The following is a 21944-nucleotide window of genomic DNA, read 5'->3' on the forward strand; positions in this document are numbered from 1 at the left end:
CTCAGGGGCACCTGCATGGCTCACTCTGTTGGGTGTCTGCCTTCAGCTCAGGTCATGATCTCAGGGTCCTGGAATCGAGCCCCACATCAGGCTCCCTGCTCAGGGGTGAGCCTGTTTCTCCCTCTCCCTCTGCTGCTCTCCCTGCCGCTCCCCCTGCTTGTGCTATTTCAAATAAATAAATAAATAAATAAATAAAATCATTAAAAAAATATTTATCTTAGAAAGGGAAATGGCTTCCTCTTTACATTTCTGTATGAGCCTTTCTTTACTGAGCAGAGGCATCAACAATTCAGCCCAACGTAACTGTGGCCAGTAAGTTGAAGCTGATCTGAACACCTTATAGGGCACAAGCAATGAATGTCATGATATTCAGGGGACTCACACAAGGAGTACATTCCCAGAGGCCACATGTGGTTCCCCTGGAAACACAGAGTTTACAGTGTTAGCACCTGTCCTCTGCCCCTAGTAGGGCATGTACTTATGTTAAAGTTGAGATATCAGGGCCCCTAGACAGGACCTCCCATCCTGGGGTTCTCACTGTGGTCCAAATAATTCCCTTGAGTTCTTGGCTTAAGAAGGACTACTTGAGGCCATCAGTTCCAAACTGCTTCTGCATGTCGGTGAACTGTGTGGACATCTGGACATGTTTGTGGGAAGTGCAATACCTGGTCTCACCCTGCTGTTAGGGTGGTCTTGGACTTAGAATCCAAATTCAAACCTAGAGGCTGCTTGGGAAGAGAGCAAGGGGAGCTTTCCTTCAGAAAGAAAGGAAAGCTTCCAGAACAGTTCTGAAAAAAACGAGATCAGTAATGCTCTCTCCTCTCCTCCTCTGAGCCTCCCAGTACTGAGGTTTTGTTTTTCGCTGTTGTTTTAAAAAAAAGTCAGTATCAGGCACCTGGGTGAAAGGTTGAATGTCTGACTCTTGGTTTCCGCTCAGGTCACAATCTCCTAGGATCGAACTCTGCATTGGGCTCTGTGCTTGACGTGGAGTATGCCTGAGATTCTCTCTCCCTCTGCCTCTGCCCCTCCCGCTCTTTTCTTTTTCTTTCTTTCTTTCTTTCTTTCTTTCTTTCTTTCTTTCTTTCTTTCTTTCTTTCTTTCTTTCTTCTTTCTTTCTTTCTTCTTTCTTTTTTTTTTAATTTTATTTATTTATTTATGATAGGCACACAGTGAGAGAGAGAGAGGCAGAGACACAGGCAGAGGGAGAGGCAGGCTCCATGCACCGGGAGCCCGACGCGGGATTCGATCCCGGGTCTCCAGGATCACGCCCTGGGCCAAAGGCAGGCGCCAAACCGCTGCGCCACCCAGGGATCCCTCTTTCTTCTTTCTTATAAATAAATAAATCTTTAAAAAATCCAGGATGCTCCATTCAGTAATTAAAACTTTAATTCTTTTTCAGTCACTCCCTATCCTCACCCAGGCCTTTGTCTGGAAGGGTTCTACACAAGAAAGACAAAAGCATTTTCACAGGAAAAAACCCACAACATTTTAATGCAACTTATCCAGGAAGACTCATTAGGTTCAGGAAATAGGGCAAAAATGTTTTTTTCAAAAATGTTCAAAATGGACTTATATGACTCTCCACCCCTTTTGCCCTGAGCATGGATCTGATGAGTCCCCTAGAAAAGATAATGTCTATTGGGGGACAGCTGCATTTAGCAGACAGCCCCACTAAGGTGCGTGCAGGAGAAAGCCAGAAAGGAGAGTCAGGCCATGAGTTTATTGATGGAAATTAGAGCTAAACAAAAAGTCAAATACACAATCCACAGCCCTGAGATGTCCCCCATCTGTCAGGAGTGGGTGGGAGGGTCACAGTCCTTGTGACATGCCCTCGCCCAACCTCCTGTTTTGGGCAGGAGTCTCAATTAGGAATGCAGCAAGTCTGCACCAGAAATAGCCAATCAGCAGCTGGGTTTTAACTTGTACCATCAGAAAGCAAACCTTTCATCACAGACATCTGCCAACAACCAGACAGTCCAGCAGCATTCGTAATGCTTTCACAGCATATGCTCCACAGAGGGGTGTCCCAAATCTGCCCAGTTCACCGAGTGCAGTGATTTCACCTGATTTTAGCTCCACACGGCTGTGATGAGGCTGGAACAGCAGCAGGTGTCAGCTTGGAGGAGGAGCTGGGCGACCCGGGTCTGTGAATTCAGGATTCCAAAAGTCAGTGGTGAAAAGAAATGTAACTAAGTAAGATGCTGATGGACACATTGATTAGCTTGATTGTGGCAAACATTTATATATGATCAGTAGGAACCCCTGCAGCAGGGTGAGATAGTTGATAGATCTCAAAACATCACATTGTATAACTTTATAGGCAATTTTTAAAGGCTATTTTTATTTGTCAGTTACACCTCAATAAAGCTGAGGGGGAGGGATCCCTGGGTGGCGCAGTGGTTTGGCGCCTGCCTTTGGCCCAGGGCGTGATCCTGGAGACCCGGGATCGAATCCCACATCAGGCTCCCAGTGCATGGAGCCTGCTTCTCCCTCTGCCTGTGTCTCTGCCTCTCTCTCTCTCTCTCTCTGTGACTATCATAAATAAAAAAAAAAAAGCTGAGGGGGAAAAGGCACTGGCTTTTCTTCTGCTGCAGCCAAGTGAGACAGCTTTCCTTTTTTTTAAAATATATTTTTTTAATTTTTTTTATTTATTTATGATAGTCACAGAGAGAGAAAGAGAGGCAGAGACACAGGCAGAGAGAAGCAGGCAGAGAGAAGCAGGCTCCATGCACCGGGAGCCCGACGTGGGAATCGACCCCGGGTCTCCAGGATCGCGCCCTGGGCCAAAGGCAGGCGCCAAACCGCTGCGCCACCCAGGGATCCCTGAGACAGCTTTCCTAACCCTTTCTGTCATAATGGTCTTAGAGCCAAAGTGGATGCCCTCAAAAATATGCTTCTCACAGTCAGGCAATTTCACAAGAGCTCATTAGCAACTTTAAAAACCTGCTTTTTCAAGCCCCAAAAGTTTATCTCCATTTAGAGATTACCTCCCCTTCTCAGTTACCTTTTTCTCCCCCCAGAAGGTCCAAAAGGCAAAAATCATAGTAATAAATCATTAGTTACAGAATATTATTTGGTTTTCAACACTCAAAAGATTTCATTTTTTTTTTTTTCAAAAGATTTCAGAAAAAAAAAAAAAAAAAGATTTCAAATTCCAGGGCACTTGGGTAGCTCAGTGGTTAAGCATCTGTCTTCAGCTCAGGTCGTGATCCCAGGGTCCTGGGATCGAGTCCCATATCAGGCTCCCCAGAGGGAGCCTGCTTCTCTCTCTGCCTATGTCTCTGCCTCTCTCTGTGTGTCTCTCATGAATAAATAAATAAAATGTTAAAAAAAAAAAGATTTCAAATTCCAAGCTGTCCACATGGCAAAATTCAAGAAAGTTACATCCCATTGACTTTTTTTTTCTTTCCTTCTTTTTTTTTTTGTGTGTGTGTGTGGTGGGGAGGGCAGAGGGACTCTCTAATTGGGACAATCCCTCTGGCACTTATGAAATTATTGGCATATAACGTTTTACATCAATTTTAACCATACATCCAAATATAATAGCTATGAAATACAAAGGTATTTTAAAAATTCCTTCTCCTTAAAAAAAAAATTCCTTCTCCTTAGATATTTGCAAATGACCTATCAGATAAAGGGCTAGTATCCAAGATCTATAAAGAACTTCTTAAACTCAACACCAAAGAAACAAACAATTCAATCATGAAATGGGCAAAAGACGTGAACAGAAATCTCACAGAGGAAGACATAGACATGGCCAACATGCACATGAGAAAATGCTCCACATCACTGGCCATCAGGGAAATACAAATCAAAACCACAATGAGATACCACCTCACACCAGTGAGAATGGGGAAAATTAACAAGACAGGAAACAACAAATATTGGAGAGGATGTGGAGAAAGGGGAACCCTCTTGCACTGTTGGTGGGAATGTGAACTGGTGCAGACACTCTGCAAAACTGTGTGGAGGTTCCTCAAAGAATTAAAAATAGATGTGCCCAGGATGCCTGGGTGGCTCAGCAGTTGAGCATCTGCCTTTGGCCCAGGGTGTGATCCTGGAGACCCAGGATCGAGTCCCACATCGGGCTCCCTGCATAGAGCCTGCTTCTCCCTCTGCCTGCCTCTCTGTGTCTCTCACGAATAAATAAAAAATCTTTAAAAAAAATTGCTGAATTAAAAAAAAATAGATGTGCCCTATGACCCAGCAATTGCACTACTGGGGATTTACCCCAAAGATACAGATGCATTGAAATGGCAGGACACCTGCACCCCGATGTTTATAGCAGCAATGGCCACAATAGCCAAACTGTGGAAGGAGCCTCGGTGTCCATCGAAAGATGAATGGATAAAGAAGATGTGGTTTATGTATACAATGGAATATTCCTCAGCCATTAGAAACAACAAATACCCACCATTTGCTTCAACGTGAATGGAACTGGAGGGTATTATGCTGAGTGAAGTAAGTCAGTCGGAGAAAGACAAACATTATATGGTCTCACTCATATGGGGAATATAAGAAATAGTGAACGGGATTATAGGAGAAAGGAGGGAAAATGAGTGTGAAAAATTAGAAAGGGTGACAAAACATGAGAGACTCCTAACTCTGGGAAATGAACAAGGGGTAGTGGAAGGGAGGCAGGCGGGGGGATGGGGTAACTGGGTGACAGGTACTGAGGAGGGCACTTGACAGGATGAGCACTGGGTGTTATACTATATGTTGGCAAATCGAACTTCAATTAAAAAATATTTTTTAAAAATTCCTTCTCCTTGGACAGCCCTGGCGGCCCAGCGGTTTAGCGCCTCCTTCAGCCCGGGGTGTGACCCTGGAAACCCGGGATCGAGTCCCACATCGGGCTTTCTGCCTGGAGCCTGCTTCGCCCTCTGCCTGTGTCTGTGCCTCTCTCTCTCTCTCTGTCATGAATAAATAAATAAATAAATAAATAAATCTTTAAAAAAAAAATCCTTCTCCTTTATTTTCATTGCAAATTTACTTAAACTCCTAGCAGCAAATTCAGCATCTGTGGAGTGGGGGTGGGGCCAGCAGTAGCTGGACTACCCCGCCTACACCTTCTCTTTTCCCTCTGATTTGTCTAAAGCTTTGCTCCAGGTCTGAGAACTGATTTAACATTTTCACTCCCATTTGGAGGAAAGAATAATACAAACTTTTGACATTTGGGGTCCAACCAAAGCCCATCATTGGAAATGTTTGGGCTCTTTCTCCTCTTGCCTTGAGGATAAAACAAAAATCAAAAGCAGCACTCCCACTGAGATTTCCCCCACCCCCAATGTAATACTTTTTAAAGATTTATGAGAGAGAGAGAGAGAGAGAGAGAGGAAAACATGAGCAGGGGGAGGGGCAGAGAGAGGGGAAGAGAGAATCTCAAGCACATTCCCCACTGAGCACAGAACCCCATGCTGGGCTCAATATCCTGACCCCAAGATTGTGACCTGAGCTGAAACCAAGAGTCAGACACTCAAATGACTGAGCCACTCAGGCACCCCACTCTCCCTGCCAATGCAGCCAAAAGAGGCAAAGGGATCCAGCTCCTCAACTTCCATGTGGTACCATCTATTGAGTGTCAAATCCCAGAAGTAATTTTACTTCTTACAACATCTTCATCTGCAGCTCAAGCCACTGCCATGCACCATGGGTAACTGCACAGCCACCCAGGCACCAAAGCTTGGCTGACCATTCCAGAATGTCATGCAGGCCCCCCTGCCGCATGTCCCCTGCACAGGTACCAAGTGCTCAGCAAGGGCTTTGGAGAAGGCCTCAGAGCCAATGCCACCTTTGTCATGGTCCCAAGGAAAGAAGCTAGCCAGTGCTTACACAGCTAGGAATCTCATATTCATCTCTTTGAAAGGATGTCAGTGAGTCAGGATCCATTGAGCAAATCCTGTTGCTGCCATCACAGTGTTAGGGGTTCCTAAGCCCACTCCCATGTTTGTTAATGTGCTAGGAAGACTCACAGGACCTAGCGTATGATCATGCTCATGCCATGCCTAAGATGTGTTACAGCTAAAGGACACAGAGCAAAATTAGCCCAGGGAAAAGGCACATGGTTGAAGTTCAGAAGAGACCAGCTACATGACGCCAAGGGTCTTCTCTGGGTGGGATCACATAGGATACACTAATTTCCTCCAGCAAGGGTGTGTGTAGAATATTGTCTACAAAGGAAACTTGCCTGAGCCTCAGACACCAGGGTTTTTACTGGGGGCTGGTCACAAAGACTCTTGCACAGCACATGCCCAGATCCCAGACTCCCAGAAAGAAGGCACATGTTCAACATAAAGCACATGGCTTGTAGGAATAGGAATAGTTTACACACAAGGAAACACTCTTGTCATTTCTGGGGATGCTGGGAACCTTCCTGAAATCCAAGTTGCTCAGTGCCAACCAAGGCTCAACCTTGCAAATAGGCCTTTCTGTGACCAGCAGCCTCCAGCCCGCAGCATTCATTCTTTTCTGCATGCCGGGGCACAGTGGAGGATGAGTCCAAGGGGTGCATCTGAAGGGAGGGCTCCAGAAGCAAGGTCTCTAGAACCCAGCTCCCTGCTCAGGCTGGACAGAAGGTGGTAACTGAGGAACAAGGAGCAGAGACAGCCATACCCAGCTGCTACTGACCTGTCATCCTACCAGGCCCAGCCTAAGGAGAATCTAGGAGGGAACATGGGGGCCCCCAGAGATGGGGCCCTGCAGGTTCTCCCTCCCTGGTTTCTGCCTGCTGTCATAAGAATCACCTAGGAGTGTATCCAGAGTGTGCCTGAGATCCTCAGTGTTTCTGGAAGCAAAGTCCAGAGGGCAGGACAAAGCCACCAGCCTGGCCAGCTGAGCCAGACACTCACCTTCAGCACTCTGAGGCTGCTGATAACCTGCTCCCTGGATTTGGTAAACATTGACTATGTGCCTAGGACACCATCCAGGCCAGGCTCCAGGAGGGAGGTTCAAGTTGGCCCCTGGGAACAAGGGGACGGCATGTTCCTTCTCACCTGGGAGGCTGAGTAGGCTGCACAGAGCCCTTCTCCGCTGGTGGAAGCTTCTGGCCTGCGAGCTCCACTCTGGGCTACCTTCACACTGGTTTTCTCAATTGGAAACCTTGACACCGGGGGCTGAGGTGGACATTGAGGGCAGGTTGGCAAGGCACCCCCAGGAGAGGCAGAATAAGGAGGGGGACACCTTGCCAGCTTCCAGACTTGCCCAGAAAACAGAAGAAAGAAGCTGGGAGAAGTTGTCTGGACTGGTGGAGATCCAACTTCAAAAGCAAATAGGCCAGAGTCTGGGTCTCTATTTTTATCAGCTCTGCAACCTTGCAGACACATATACATTCCCTTCCCTGGGCATAGTCTCCCCATCCGTCCGGTGGGAACACGAACATCTACGTGCATGGAAGGCAGTGTGGCAATTAGAAGCGTGGGTTGTGGAGTCAGAATAACCTGGTTCACATCCCAGCTCTACTACGCCTCTTGCTAACTACATGGCCTGGGAAAGTTCTCTAACTGTCCTGAGCCCATCCTCCAGGGTTGCACGGCAGGGCTTAGCTGAACCTCAGACCTGTGGCTGGGACTGCTGACAGGGCTCCCTGGGGAAGACGGCAACTTGAGAGCAGCTCAGGAGGCCTGGCAGGGTTTGCTGTGGGAGGTGGGAAGCAGGAGCCTCCTCCCTGGCACAAGTCCCTCTCTGCTCCCTGGCAGGGAGGGAAAGGCAGGAGAGGAAAGACAGAAGGGAAGAAGAGAGTGGCCTCAGGCACTTTCTTGCTCTTTGTTACTTTTTCTCATCTGAAATGTGGGAATGGGGGATCCCTGGGTGGCGCAGCGGTTTAGCGCCTGCCTTTGGCCCAGGGCGCGATCCTGGAGACCCGGGATCGAATCCCACGTCGGGCTCCCGGTGCATGGAGCCTGCTTCTCCCTCTGCCTGTGTCTCTGCCTCTCTCTCTCTCTCTCTCTCTCTGTGACTATCATAAAAAAAAAATAAAAAAATAAAAAAAAAATGAAATGTGGGAATGTTGGACCAAATGATCCTTGAAGTCACTCCTAGACACGCTGATCTGTTTTTCCATATTAAAAAAAAAAAGACCAGTGCAGGACATTTTGGGAGCCCAACTGATGCAAGAGGGTAGAGGTCATAACACAGTCGTGGGTCAAGACTGTAAGCATCAGAGGCTGAAAAAAGTTTCCAGGCAATGACGATAGTCAAAAAGTCAGTTCCCTGGAAAGAGGGCAGGATGGGTCAGCAACAGAGTTTCTGGGGACTTGGGGTGGAGCAAGAGGCAGGGGGCTGTCCTGGAACCCTCAGGCGAATGCCATGGCTGGCCACCAGTCACCATTCCATCTTTCTTTTTATAAGATTTTATTTATTTATTTGAAAGAGAGTGTGAGAGAGAGAGCGCACCGGCAGGGGGAGGGGTAGAGAGGAAGAAGCAGACTCCTCCTTGAGCAGGGAGCTGACACAGGACTCCATTCCAGGACTCTGGGATCATGACCTGAGCCAAAGGCAGACACTTAACTGACTGAGCCACCCAGGCACCCCACTATTCCATCATTTAGGAATGTGAAACCTGAGGACTCGGGTGTGGGGTTTCTGGGAGAGCCCTGGCGTTCCTCTTGGAGCCTTCTGCTCTACCTTCTACCACTCTGCAGATACTGAGAACCTGGCGCAGAGGGCAGGGCCATAACCTTTTTCCCATTACTCAGTCTGACAACACCAAGGTCCCCTATTCTCTATCAGCTGCCCAAAGCCCTAAAGAAACATAAGTAATCATAACCAACATTAGCAGAGATCTTCCTATGTGCCAGTCTCTATTCCAAAGACTTATGTTTTATCTCACTTAATCTCAACCATACTATTATTGCTTCCATTTTACACAAGGGGAAACTGAGGCTCAGGGGGGTTCCGTGACTTTCCCCAGTCACATAGTATATGGCAGGCCCAGGATTCAAACCCCCAACCCATACCTCTAACCACTATGGAGTAGGACCCTTTTAACTAATTATAAACCACATACTCACTATTCAAACAGGGCTTCAAGACCAGTCCCTAATTCCCTCTCAAATTCTCCCTAAACAACAATTCTACAGCCACTACTGCACTCTGTGTGGCCTTGATTTCTGAGCTTTGGATTCTGGAGAGCAGAGATCACAGTCCCAACTTGGGGTCCTGGAGTGTGCCCTTGGCTCTTTGCCTTGGCTCTACCTCACTGGCTAGCGGGCCTGGGAGAGTCCCTCCCCTGCTCTGGGCCTGACAACATCACCTTGTCCACTGAGATGGCAGCTGGATCAGAGGCTCCCAAGCCTAGGAGCTTTCATGGTTGGATCAGCTCCCGCCCACCCCTAGGAAGGCCAGGAGGCCAGGGGCGGGATCTGCTCTGTGTTAAATACTTCTGTCCAGCACTCCACTGGCCTCTTGTTCCAGTCTTAGAGGAGGACGTCTGACCAAGATTAATCATGGTAAGTGCTTGCTTGGGGCCATGGAAGCCTCCCCCAGTGATGATCTGAAGTGAAACTTCCAGAAGTGCCTTGTGTCTGAGCTTCCAAGTCTTACTGTCCTTTTCTTTCTCCTTAGACGACTTACAGCGACAAAGGAAAGAAGGTAAGCAGGAGGGGGAAATGTGGGGTCAGGGCAAAGAGTAGAAAAGGAATTTCAGTAGGTATGTGATATCCAAGAGTCACACTCAGGTTCATCTGTGCTCACCCCCTCGTTCCCCTGAGATTGAGCTGGAGTCAACCCAGTTCTCCTAAGAAAAACGTTACCTCTTCTTAAATTCCTGCCAATCTCTTAATCCTGTTTACAAGTTCTTTCTAGATTTTTAAAATTTATTTATTTATTTATTAATGAGAGACACAGAGAGAGAGGCAGAGACATAGGCAGAGGGAGAGAAGCAGGCTCCTTGCAGGGAGCCTGATGTGGGACTCGATCTCTAGACCCAGGATCACACCCTGAGCCAAAGGCAGATGCTCAACCGCTGAGCCACCCAGGCGTCCCACTAGATTTTTTTAAATGTGTAACCTCTACTCACAATGTGGGGCTCAAGCTCATGACCCCAAGATCAAGAGTCACATGCTCTACTAACTGAGCCTGCCAGGTGCCCCTGGAAGATCTTTCTAAGGTCTAACTTAAATCCGTGTTGCTGTACCATATAGCAGTTCCCCTCCGTGAAATCTGGGCATGCCTCCTAAGGAGGCTTTCCAATCCCAAACACCCAGGGGCTTGGTTTCTACATGAGAAACATCTTTTGAGGCTTGACAAGGCTGCAGGCTTCTCAGTTTTGGAATTGAGGCTGGGACAAAGAAAGTTGTTAGGGGACACCTCTCCATCTACACTTTTCTAGGCCCACATCCAGAGACAGCCTCTCCCCTTCTCTCTTCTTGCAGCCCGAGAGAGGCCGATTTCTCCACTTCCACTCCGTGACCTTCTGGGTTGGAAATGCCAAGCAGGTAAAAGCCGGGGCCAGGTATCAGAGTAGGAGAAGGCGGGCCTCCAGCTGGGCCTGTGATTGGCCCCTGTGTGGGGAGGATCAGGGCCAGTGTTGGGACCATCCCAGGAAAAACAGTCTTTAGATACTAATTACACAATCAGGCCCTCAGACCCCAGCAGGAAACTTAATCTGACGTCAGAATGGGCCAGGGAGCGGCCTTTCCTCCCAGGATGGACTCTGTACCTGGGGCAATGGGGCAGACAGGCTGAGGGGGACCAGAGGCTCTCAGCTGAGGGCGAGGGATGCCCAGGCTGGCTCCTTGGAAACCCGGTTGCAACTCTGTGATTCAGGCTGCATCATTCTACTGCAACAAGATGGGCTTTGAACCACTAGCCTACAAGGGCCTGGAGACGGGTTCCCGGGAGGTAGTCAGCCACGTGATCAAGCAAGGCAAGGTGAGTCCCCACCCCAGGACCCCACTCACCCAGGAGGCCAGCTTATCTGCCCCTGCTGATCTCTGAGCCTCCTAAGGGCTCTGATGCCTCTTGAGTGAAGTGGAACAGGAGGCTGTTTCTCCAGGCCCACCTGGTTTTCTCCCAGGATGTCTGGTGAGGCTGAGGGAGCATGAGCTGAGAGCCCCCACCAACCCTTCCACTGCACCTTTGTACAACAGATCTTAGGGATCTTCGTTTTATCTCCTTCTTAGCCTGGCCCAACACTGGCCTCACAGATGTTTCGGAGAAGTTAACAGAGGCCTCAGACATCAGACCTGAAAGTCTGAGAAATGCCCTGATCCCTAGGAACCCTGGGGCTCTCTCCCATGGGCAGCCTGAGCAACAGCTCATCTCAGCGGGGATGTTGAGGCAGAGAAGGGGCTGGAACCCACGGTCAAGGAATCCTTCCTGGCTGGGAGGAGTGATGTGATCCTAATGCCCCACTGGGGTGCTTCATGGGTGGGTGGGGAGGAGGGGCTGGGGTACACCTGCATGTGCCAACCTGAACCACCAGCTACACCTCCTTTCTCCTCTACATCTTAGATTGTGTTTGTCTTCTCCTCTGCCCTCAACCCCTGGAACAAAGGTGAGGAGGCCCAAGGGGCTCAGGGTACCAGGGAGTGAAGACTCGGTATGGTGGGTAGGGTCAGGGACAAGGGAGTATGTCTGGTTCAGCGAGGATTCCCCAGCCTAGAAGGAGATGGAGCTCAAAGGCTGACAGTAGAAGTGAGGGGGGCTGTGACTCCAGGGCCATGACCTCCCCTACCGGCCACAGAGATGGGCGACCACCTGGTAAAACACGGTGATGGAGTGAAGGACATCGCATTTGAGGTGGAAGATTGTGACTACATCGTGCAGGTGAGTGTGCACCCGGGCTGCCCTCTGTCCGCCACAGGAAGCCCTGTTGGTCAGGGCTGGGGGACCCGCCGTGTTGGAGTGACAAGCCCAGACACTCGTGTGATGCACACCCAGGTTCCAGGGATGCCCTGCCCCTTGCTAGCTGCCTGCCCTCTCACTCAGCCTCAATTTCCACATCTGTAAAATGGGGACAACCACAGCACCTACCTTACCAAGTCTGACACAGAGGAAATGAGATCATAATTACCATTTCATGAGCACGACTCTGAACCAAACACTATATTCAAGAGGCAGCTTAGAGGTTCAGAGCATAGAAGCCAGAGGCACACTGCCCAGGTCTGAAACTTACTATCTGTGAGACTTTGGGGAAGTGACTTAACTTCACCACTTACAGAATGGGGACAAGAACAGTACCTTTCCTGTAATGCTGCTGTGAGGAAGAAGGAGTTTGGTAAATACCTTCACCTTTGCCTGACATGTGATAAACATAGACATACAGTAAGGTTTCACTAAATAAATGCATGAGCCAGGCATATAAGGCACCCTGCAGAGGGTCTGACATATAGTAGGTGCTCAACCAATGCCAGCTTTTATTCTTATCCAACCACCTGGTCTACAGATGGGCAAGATGAGGACTGGGGGTGGGGAAGTGTCACAAAGTGAGATAGCAGAGGTGGGATACCCCCCCACCCCCAACTAGTTTGTCTCTCATAGCCCCAACTCTGGGCCTGGGCCTCAGTTTCCCTATCTGCCCAACAGGCACAAGGCATGGGTGTCAGGGGCAACAGCTAAAGCTGGCTGTCATTCCTGCCCAGGGCTAGGAAAGCTGGAGGAGCCTGTGGCAGGACAAAGTAGGGGGCCATCCAGCAGAGGCAGGACCATGGAGCAGCCAGCCAGGGCTCTGGGAGGGTCCAGCACTTACTGCCTCTGAGATCCATCTTCTTTGTAGAAAGCCCGGGAACAGGGTGCCAAAATCATGCGGGAGCCCTGGATAGAGGAAGATAAGTTTGGGAAGGTGAAGTTGGCTGTGCTGCAGACGGTGAGTTTGCTTGGATACCCCTACCACTCCCACTGTTAGCTCCCCCGAGATGCCAGGATGCCCCACACCCATCCCTCTCCCCACCAATTCCCTAATGCCATCCCCCCCCACCCCCCCCCGGTGCCTCAACACAGACATTCTTCTTCAAGTCTGACTGTCTGTAAGGCTTGGCCAGTGTGCAGAGGCTGGTGGGAGCTTCCAGTTCCTGCTGGGTGCTTCCCTTCCTCCCCTGCAAATGGAGGGGAGGGGGAAGATGGTAATGATAACACAAGGATGTAACCCAAGGACAGGGGCTTTGAAGGAGGGAGCAAATAGGGTCTGGGGAAGTTCCACTCTGCTCTGGCTGTGTGACTTTGGGCAAAGTACTCCACCTCTCTGGGATTCATTTAAATGAGCAAGGACTGCAGCTGGACCACCTGTGTGATCTGCAACATGCCACCTAACATTTCTGTGCCTCCAATTTCTTCAACCATCACCGATCCAGGTTCATTGGATGGGCCCAAAGGCTCAAATGAGATCATTCAGCATTTAGAACAGTGCTTGGTATATTGCAGACACCCAGCAAAGATTCCCAAGTCTATGCTCTTGTCATACAGAGATGATCACCGGTCCCACCTCAGGATAAATACAACCTAAAGATCATTAAGATGATTGAAAGAACCTTTTTTATAGATTTAATTTTTTTTAAGATTTAATTTTTTAATGTATTTATTTAGTCATTGAGACAGAGAGAGTATGGGGAGAGGGACAACAGGATTGGCAGAGAGAGAATTTCAAACAGACTCTAAGCTGAGCACAGAGTACAACACAGGGCTCGATCTGACAACCCTGAGATCATGACCTGAGCTGAAATCAAGAGCCACTCGCTTAACTGACTGAGCCACCCAGGCACCCCTTAAGATACAATTTTTATGTAATCTCTAAACCCAACATGGGGCTTGAATTCACAGCCCCAAGATTAAGTCTTACACTTCACAGATGGAGCCAAACAGGTCCCCCAGAACCTTTTGATATAATTTGATCCAAAGCCCTCATCATTCTCACTTAGTTGACACATTTTTATTGAGCACCCATAATGAGCCAGGCACTACCCCAGGTGCTGAGGGCACCATGATGAGCAAAAACAGTGTTCCTACTCTCCCAGAGATTCTGGTCCCATGCGGCAGGCCGACTGTCAAATAAAGTCCCAAACAAATGACAGATTGCAATTCATTTCAGAAAGGGGAATTGACTTTCCCAAGATCACAGAGAGAGTTGGGAGTTAGGGTCAGAGCCAGGTGGGAACTGTGTTGGGTACCAGGAAAGTGGCCCAGTCTTGGCAGGGAGGAGAGCTCAGGGGCCAAGCCAGGCTGTTTTCCACCCACAGTACGGGGACACTACACACACCCTGGTGGAAAAGATAAACTATACTGGCCGGTTCTTGCCTGGATTCGAAGCCCCAGCATGCGTGGACCCCCTGCTTTCCAAGCTGTGAGTGCCCCTCGGGCTGGGGAAAGGAAGGGGGATAGAGAGTCCTGAGTGCAGAGTGGAAAGTGATGCCCTGATGCTCCATGCAGACTGGGCTTCTCTGAGGGGCAGAGAATCTGGGAGCCTTCTGAGGAACTCCTAAGGATCCCCAAGGGTGGCTTGAAGAGGCGGCACAGAGGCTGAGCACCAAGGCCCTTGAACCAACTACCTGGGCTCAAACCCCAGCTCTGTCATCTTTTTAAAGATTTTATTTATTTATTTATTTGAGAGAGACAGTGCATACTTGAGCAGGGGGAGGGACAGAGGGAGAGGGAGAAGTAGACTACCTGCTGAGAAGGGAGCCCAATGATGTGATGTGGGGCTCGATCCCAGGACCCAGGACTATGACCTGAGTCAAAGGCAGATGCTTAACTGACTGAGCCACCCAGGTGGCCTATAGCTCTGTCATTTTCTAGCTATTTAACCTTCAGAGTGACTTTATTTCTCTCTGCCTCAGTTCCCCATCTGTAAAATGGGGCTAGTAATAGCGTACAAGTTGACAGCAATGAGGTCCGTCTAGTGTGTGCCATGTCACAGTGAGCTGTCACTGCGGGGAGGTGGAGATTTAGGACGTAGCCTGTCCTCATCTCCTAACAGCTTCCCACCCTACCGCTAGGCCCAGCTGCAGTCTTGAGATTATTGACCACATCGTGGGAAACCAGCCTGATCAGGAGATGGTGTCCGCCTCAGAGTGGTGAGTCCCTGGCCCAACCCCTTGCTGCAAAGGAGACAGGCCCACTCCCCAGTTCTTGTCTCTAGACACCAGAGTGGGAAATGGAGCACAAGCCCTCAGCAGCTTACCCTGATGTCACTTGAGTCATCTGTTTCCTGGAGACCAGAGGCTTTCAGGCTCAAGGTGATCCTCTGAGGACCCTTGGGGAAGCTTGGCACAGAGGGTGTTACAGTCCAGGGAGACCTGGAGGAAGCCTGTCACTACCCCAGATAGCACCCTTGTGCAAATGAGAAGCACGTGCCCTTCTCAAAGCACTTCTATCTGTTGGACCATTGCCATACCACAAAGGTCTTGTTAGAAGACACTTCCCTTCCACCTGAAGGAAAATTGTGATAATAAAGATACAAGTCTACAGTGTGTGTGATGTGGATGGTGGTGGGTTCCTTTCTGGAGACTAGTCAGGGGACAAATTCTGGAAGGTGGAAGTAGGGACAAGGAGCCAGTCCCTGCCTGGCACTCAGAGCCAATGTGTCCTTACGGCCATCCCACAGGTACCTGAAGAATCTGCAGTTCCACCGTTTCTGGTCTGTAGATGACACACAGGTGCACACAGAATACAGCTCTCTGCGCTCCATCGTGGTGGCCAATTATGAGGAGTCCATCAAGATGCCCATTAATGAGCCAGCACCTGGCAAAAAGAAATCCCAGATCCAGGTGAGGTCTTACCTGGACCATGGCTGTTTGGCTGGGGAAGAAGAAAGTAGGGATGAGCTTTGAAGACTCTTTGGGGAGCAGAATGTGGGTAACAGGAGCTAATGACAATGTTTTCCTTGTTTCCCTCCCACAGGAATATGTGGACTATAATGGGGGTGCTGGGGTCCAGCACATTGCTCTCAAGACCCAAGACATCATCACAGCGGTTAGAAGCCCTTTCTTGGCCCTAATTTCCCTTTCAACTCAGCTCCAGAACCAATCTGCAAAATGGAGGAGAGTGGGGCAGGAGGCAGGCAGGGAGGTAGTAGCAATCCTAGGAGTCCCCCACCAGCTCAGGTGGCTGACCAGGATCTCTCACTGGTTCCTGACACTCTGGTGCAGGCACAGTCCCACCCCAGAGAGTTGTGTTTCTCTGCAGATCACTGCTAGCTTTAAAAGTAGCAGGTGCCAGAGTAAGAGGAAGCCTGGATTCTAGTCCTAGTTCTGCAAGTGATTTGCTGTGTGTCCATGGAGGATTCAACACCCTCTCTGGGCTTTAGTTGCCTCACCTTGAAAATGAGGATATTAGGCTAGGAGATTGATTAGGTCCTTTGAGCCAAGTTAAATGTGCTGAGTCTGTGGAACTAGCCCTTGGAGAATCTGGGTCTTGGCTATTCCTGAGGTGACAGGATATCAGAGTGGACAAGAGCCTGGACTGTCCCACTCCGTCCTGGCCTAACCAAGAAATCACTGGACGACCTTGGCAATTTCACTCATTCATTCACCCACTCACTGGATGTGTAGTGGGCACCTACTATGTGCCAAGCACCCTTTTAGGTACTTGGGATACATCAGCCAACAAGACAAGAGTCTCTGCTCTAATGGATACAGGAAACAAAACAAGTAAAATACAAGTGTTAGGTTGTGTGAGTGCTCTGGAGGAGCACCAAGCAGGGCGATGAGAGAGGGAGGGTAAAGACATTGCACATTTAAATAGGGCCATAGGGCCGTCGTGAAGGGCCACATGGAGAAGGAGGCATCTGAGAAGGCAGAGCTGGAAGGAGGGAAGCATGTGGACACGTAGGAAAAGTGCTCCAAGCAGAAGTGACAGGCAGGCAGGCAGGGGAGAGTTGAAGGCACAGCAAGGAGATCAGTGCTGTGCTGGAACAGAATGAGTGAGGGAGAGAGTAGGAGATGAGGTCGGGAGGTGGGAGTGAAGGCAGATGGTGAGGGCTTTCAATCTGACTCTGAGACAAGACACCACCATGGGGTGAGCAAGGGAGTGACATGATTTGACTTGTCTTTTTAAATAAAATCACTCCGCGACTATGTTGAGAATAGATATTTAATCTCTTGATGCCTTGGTTTCCCTAGCTATGAAATGGGGATAGTAATTGTCCAGATATCTCAAGAAATTACTGCACAGACATAATGAGGCAAAACATGGGAAGTACTTAAGACAGACACATAATGAGAATTCCATAAATGTTAGTGATTGCTGTTCTATCAACCAAGCCTACAGGCCCCAGGCGTGGAAGGGCATGAGTTCTGGGGGGATGCATCCTGGCAGGCAGGGAGAACTAGGATAGGGACTCCACCTCCTCCTGGCTAGGGGTGCGGAGCAGGGAGCCAGGAGACTGACCTTGACCCTTCCCTGAGACAGATTCGCCACTTGAGAGACAGAGGCATGGAGTTCTTGGCTGTTCCATCAACATACTACAAACAACTTCGGGAGAAGCTCAAGTCGGCCAAGATTCAAGTGAAGGAGAGCATTGATGTCCTGGAGGTGAGGCTAGTGCAGGAGTGGTTTTTTTTTTTTTTTTTAAGATTTTATTTATTTATTCATAGAGACAGAGAGAGAGGCAGAGGGAGAAGCAGGCACCATACAGAGAGCCTGACGTGGGACTTGATCCAGGGTCTCCAGGATCATGCCCTGGGCTGCAGGCGGCGCTAAACCGCTGCACCACCAGGGCTGCCCTGTTGTTTTTAACAGCTTTATTGATACAAAAGGCACTTTTAAAATGCTCACTTCCGGGCGCCTGGGTGGCTCAGTCACTTGAGCATCTGCCTTTAGCTCAGGTCATGATCCTCGAGTCCAGGGACAGAGCCCCACATCAGGAGGTCTGCTTCTCCCTCACCCTCTGTCCCTCCCCCTGCTCCTTCTCTCTCAAATAAATAAAAAATAAATAAAAAATAAATAAAATAAATAAAAATAAATAATAAAAATAAATAAAAAATAAATAAAAAATCTTTAAAAAATAAAGTGCACAGTTCAATGGTTTTTAGCTATTCACTTATGTTGTGCAGCTACCATCAGAATCAATTTTAGGGCAGCCCCTGATTTCCACCGGAGGATTTTAAATAGGAATGATACGATCTGATTTGTAAAAGATCCCTTGGGGTGTTTGTGGGGAGGGTGGATTGTAAGGAGGCAAGCCGGAAGCAGGGGGACCTGTGTAGAGACTACTGGGGTGATCCAGGACAACCTTGATGGTGGCTTACACGCCGCGGACTGTGGCGGGAAGGTGGTAATGGGAACTTTATTTTTTTTTAATTTTTTTTTTCAATTTTTATTTATTTATGATAGTCACAGAGAGAGAGAGAGAGGCAGAGACACAGGCCGAGGGAGAAGCAGGCTCCATGCACCGGGAGCCCGATGTGGGATTCGATCCCGGGTCTCCAGGATCGCGCCCTGGGCCAAAGGCAGGCGCCAAACCGCTGCGCCACCCAGGGATCCCGGTAATGGGAACTTTAAGGATCTACTTGGAGGTGTCTGGAACTGCGGGAGAATGGGGTCTTTTCTTGGCTTTCAGGTGCAGGAGCTCTTATGGACTTTCTAAAGACTCCACGGTGTCAGAGTAGAGTGTGGGCCAGCTGCCCCCTAACCCAGCCTCCTGTATCCTACCTAGGAGCTGAAAATCCTGGTAGACTACGACGAGAAAGGCTACCTCCTGCAGATCTTCACCAAGCCCATGCAGGATCGGCCCACGCTCTTCTTGGAAGTCATTCAGCGCCACAATCACCAGGTACCAGCAATTCCCAACCAGCCCCGAGGGCAGGCAGGTAGCCTGGCTGGCTCTCTGGGCCGGCCGCTCACTTTCGTCTCTCTCCCCCTCCAGGGTTTTGGAGCCGGCAACTTCAACTCACTGTTCAAGGCTTTCGAGGAGGAGCAGGACCTGCGGGGCAACCTCACCGACTTGGAGACCAACGGGATGATGCCGGGCATGTAAGGCCCTGCGGGCCCTGCGGAGACACCGAGGCCCCGCCCACCCGCCGGCGTACGGCGGGCCACGCCCCCAAGCCTGGAGCACGCCCACGCGCAGGCCTCCTCACTGGCCGCTCTTTAGGCCCCGCCTACCCACCGCGGACCACGCCCCCATCGGCTGGGCCGCTCCCTGCGCCCGCCCTCCCGAATAAAGCCGACCGGTCCCGTGCGGGGACGTGGTGTTTGTGCCGCCCTTTGGCCTGCAGGGGGAGCTCCGGGCCGTAACGCTGCCGCACGCCTCCGAGTTCTGGTCTCAGCCCTACCGGAGCCGGGGAGGCACCGGGTGCACGCGTTTTGTGCTCAGTGGGACCGCGCCGGTCAGGGAGAATTCTGGAACCAAGCAAGGGGTGCAGAGGGATGACAATCTAGAGGGGAAGACAGTATCATTTCACAGAGTGGCAAATGCTGTTATGAAGGTAAAGCGGTGATTGGGAGATTGTGCAAAGGTAAAGCTGGGAGATGTTACAAATTTCAGTCGAGAGAAAGCCCCTCTTGGGGAGGGAGGTGAGGGAATCAGCCAAGGAAAAGCCTGCGGAGAGCATACTCAGGAAGGGTAGTAAGCCTCGAGGTGAAACCGCACTTGACAGCATCCCGTCTGACGGCTTTATGAGAGCTAAAGATGAGCTGTCCCCAGGTTTGCTGCCCTGCGCCCAACTTGGAGAGGGGAGAGTGTCAGCCAAGGGGCTTCGGCGCACATGCCTGCTAAGCAACCTAGAGACATGGCTCCTAGTCTGAGAAGGAGAGCAGGTGGGAGGGATCTGAGCCCTTAGGCTTCTGCCCTCCCGTTTTAAAACCGGAGAAAGGAATTGGGAGCTTCTGATACTTGTCAGATCTTCCTGCGAGTGAGTCAGCTCAGAACTGGGAGCAGACGGATCTGAGTCTAAGGAAAAATTCTAAGTTGATACAATAGGGAAATTGGGGATTTTTCCCCCCCAGCAGATTATAGAAGTCAGGGCTTCTGGGATCATGAACTTCAGAAATGAAAAGAACAGCAGTGAGAAGCCAGAGGAACAATGGCAGCCTCAGTTAAAAATACCTGCCTCTGTTTTCCCATGGCTTATGCAAAGCAGAGAAATTCTGTATCACAGAAGGTTGCAAACTGGTGGCTCATGGGCCAAATCTGGCTCACAGATGTATTTTATTTAGTCTGTATAGTTTTAAACGAATTTGAGTCATCATTTCAGAAAGTTGGGATATTTCACATACAAATTCTAGGATTCTGGTTCTTCTTGGTACAACCAAGCAGTTCTGGGCTGCCTTCTTACGGAGCAAGAATCAGCTGGTGCCAAGTGGTGGTGCCTCCTTAGATCGCACATGGGCAGAGCAGACCCTCATTAGCTGAGCACAGACTAGGGAGCAGGATTGCCTGGGTTCACAGCCCAGATCAGCTAACTGCTAGCTGTGTGACCTTGGGCAAGCTACTTGACCTCTCAGTGCCTCAATTTTCCTTATCTGTTAAAGGGAATGGTAATAATACCCAACTCCTAGCACTGCTGTAGGTTTAATAGCAGAAGTTTACATCAGTGGCTGGCATGTGTTTGCTCTTATGATTTGGGGAGAGAGGCCTCGGTGAGGGGTCTTTGCCAGAGTCTGCATGGCACTTCCTCCTCCCCACCCCATCGTGGTCTACATGCAGATGGCTCAAGTTGGGGCTCCCTCGTTGGCCTCCATAGCAGGACCAAGAAGAAAGGACTTGTCCTATGGGACTGAGGAGCAGAGGGAGAGGTAGATAGATTTGAAGAAGCAGGGAGGAAGAGAACCATCTCACTGGGTAGTGGAGGGAAAATGAGAAGTCTGGGGTTTCTGGGCTTTGAGTTTAGGTAACCAGCCACAGCAGAGTAGGTGAGGGGAGGAATAGAAGTGTCATTGACTAAGGTGGAGGAGGAGGAGGAGGTTCAAGAGGGAAGATGAAGGAAACTCAAATTTGGGCATTTCCTTTCTGTGCCTTGGGCTAGATGCCCTAGTTTGTCTTTATGTGCCCTGCAAGGCCCTACAGCATCTGCCTCCCCCTCTCCCTTACTTGGGACCTGTCAGACCTCCTTTCCCTTACTCTCCCTTCCCTCATTCAGCTACAGCCACACAGTCATCTGTGCTGGTCTTCAAATACACCAGGTGGCTTTCAGCCTCAGGACCTTTGCACTTATGGTTCCTTCTGCCTTCAACATCCTCCCTCCAGGTGTCCATGGGGCCAGCTCCTTGATCTCCTTTGAGTTTTGCTCACATGTGGACTAAGCAGATTCCCCTACTGTATTCAAAATCTCATACTCTCTCAATTTATACCCCTTTCTTGTAGATATTTTTCTCCTTATCATGACATGTATTCTTCAGGTTTGCCTGGCTCACTCACAACACAATCACCTAAAGACAGGGAGTGTTTTCTCTACTCCTATGTCCCCAGTGCTTAGAGAACTGACACATAGTACGTGCTCAGTATTGGTTGAATGAACAGAATAGCCAGCACCTGCTTCCTTTTTCCTTGTTCAGTCTCACCCTCAGCTTTTCCTGTCCACATGAATCCACCTTGGGTAACATTCACCTGTCTGGATGTACAATTCCAAAAACCAGCCTGCCACCAAAGACATCTTGCAAAGTGGGGCTACAAAGAACATCCTTATACATACTGTTGCCTGCTTGAGGCTGTCAGGCTTGATTCCAGACAGTTGAACATTTGTGCCAAAGTTTATGTGCAGTTTTAACTGATTGTTAATATCTAATTATCCTCCTAAAGGTTGTGGCAATGTAAGCTTACACTACTGATGCCCAGGTGCCCAACCCCCTGCCCACCGGCCAATATTGGCTGTTTTGTGTAGAATCTACATTTCACTAGTAGGAAGGGAGGTTGGGCATTTTTTCTAGCCACGCTGCTTATTGCTGGGGTTTGGCATCTGTCCTCAGGGGTAAGCAGACATCTAACAAACTGCTGGATGCTTCTCAAACTGTTTTATCAGTCCCCTCCCCCTCAAATGCAAACCAGGGGCCTGTTTCCTTGAAAGGAATGGCAA

General features: G+C 49.6%; 1 protein-coding gene and 1 long non-coding RNA gene across 2 annotated transcripts; one reads left to right on the plus strand and one right to left on the minus strand.

Annotated features, from left to right (window-relative positions):
* Positions 1–1368: 1368 nt before the first annotated feature.
* LOC102156930 lies at positions 1369–15690 on the minus strand. The gene is made up of 3 exons (XR_005379130.1): positions 15540–15690; positions 12689–12753; positions 1369–2144 (listed from the first exon to the last, which is right to left on the minus strand). It is a non-coding gene; the product is annotated as an uncharacterized LOC102156930 (long non-coding RNA).
* On the plus strand, positions 9376–19117 carry HPD (4-hydroxyphenylpyruvate dioxygenase). The gene is made up of 14 exons (XM_038574965.1): positions 9376–9446; positions 9562–9588; positions 10371–10433; positions 10765–10869; positions 11452–11494; positions 11684–11766; positions 12716–12805; positions 14172–14275; positions 14928–15005; positions 15536–15698; positions 15832–15903; positions 17341–17463; positions 18587–18703; positions 18797–19117. Exons 1-14 carry the CDS (start codon positions 9444–9446, stop codon positions 18905–18907), a joined length of 1182 nt encoding a protein of 393 aa, XP_038430893.1. The 5' UTR covers positions 9376–9443; the 3' UTR covers positions 18908–19117.
* The last annotated feature ends 2827 nt before the right edge of the window (positions 19118–21944 follow it).

This window comes from Canis lupus, chromosome 26 (genome assembly GCF_011100685.1).
Source record: "Canis lupus familiaris isolate Mischka breed German Shepherd chromosome 26, alternate assembly UU_Cfam_GSD_1.0, whole genome shotgun sequence".
Lineage (NCBI taxonomy): Eukaryota > Metazoa > Chordata > Mammalia > Carnivora > Canidae > Canis > Canis lupus.

Coding starts and splice junctions, on each gene's coding strand:
- HPD (XM_038574965.1), top strand. Junction 10,870..11,451: donor ACGTGATCAAGCAAGGCAAG/GTGAGTCCCCAC, acceptor TCTACATCTTAG/ATTGTGTTTGTCTTCTCCTC. Junction 11,767..12,715: donor ATTGTGACTACATCGTGCAG/GTGAGTGTGCAC, acceptor TCTTCTTTGTAG/AAAGCCCGGGAACAGGGTGC.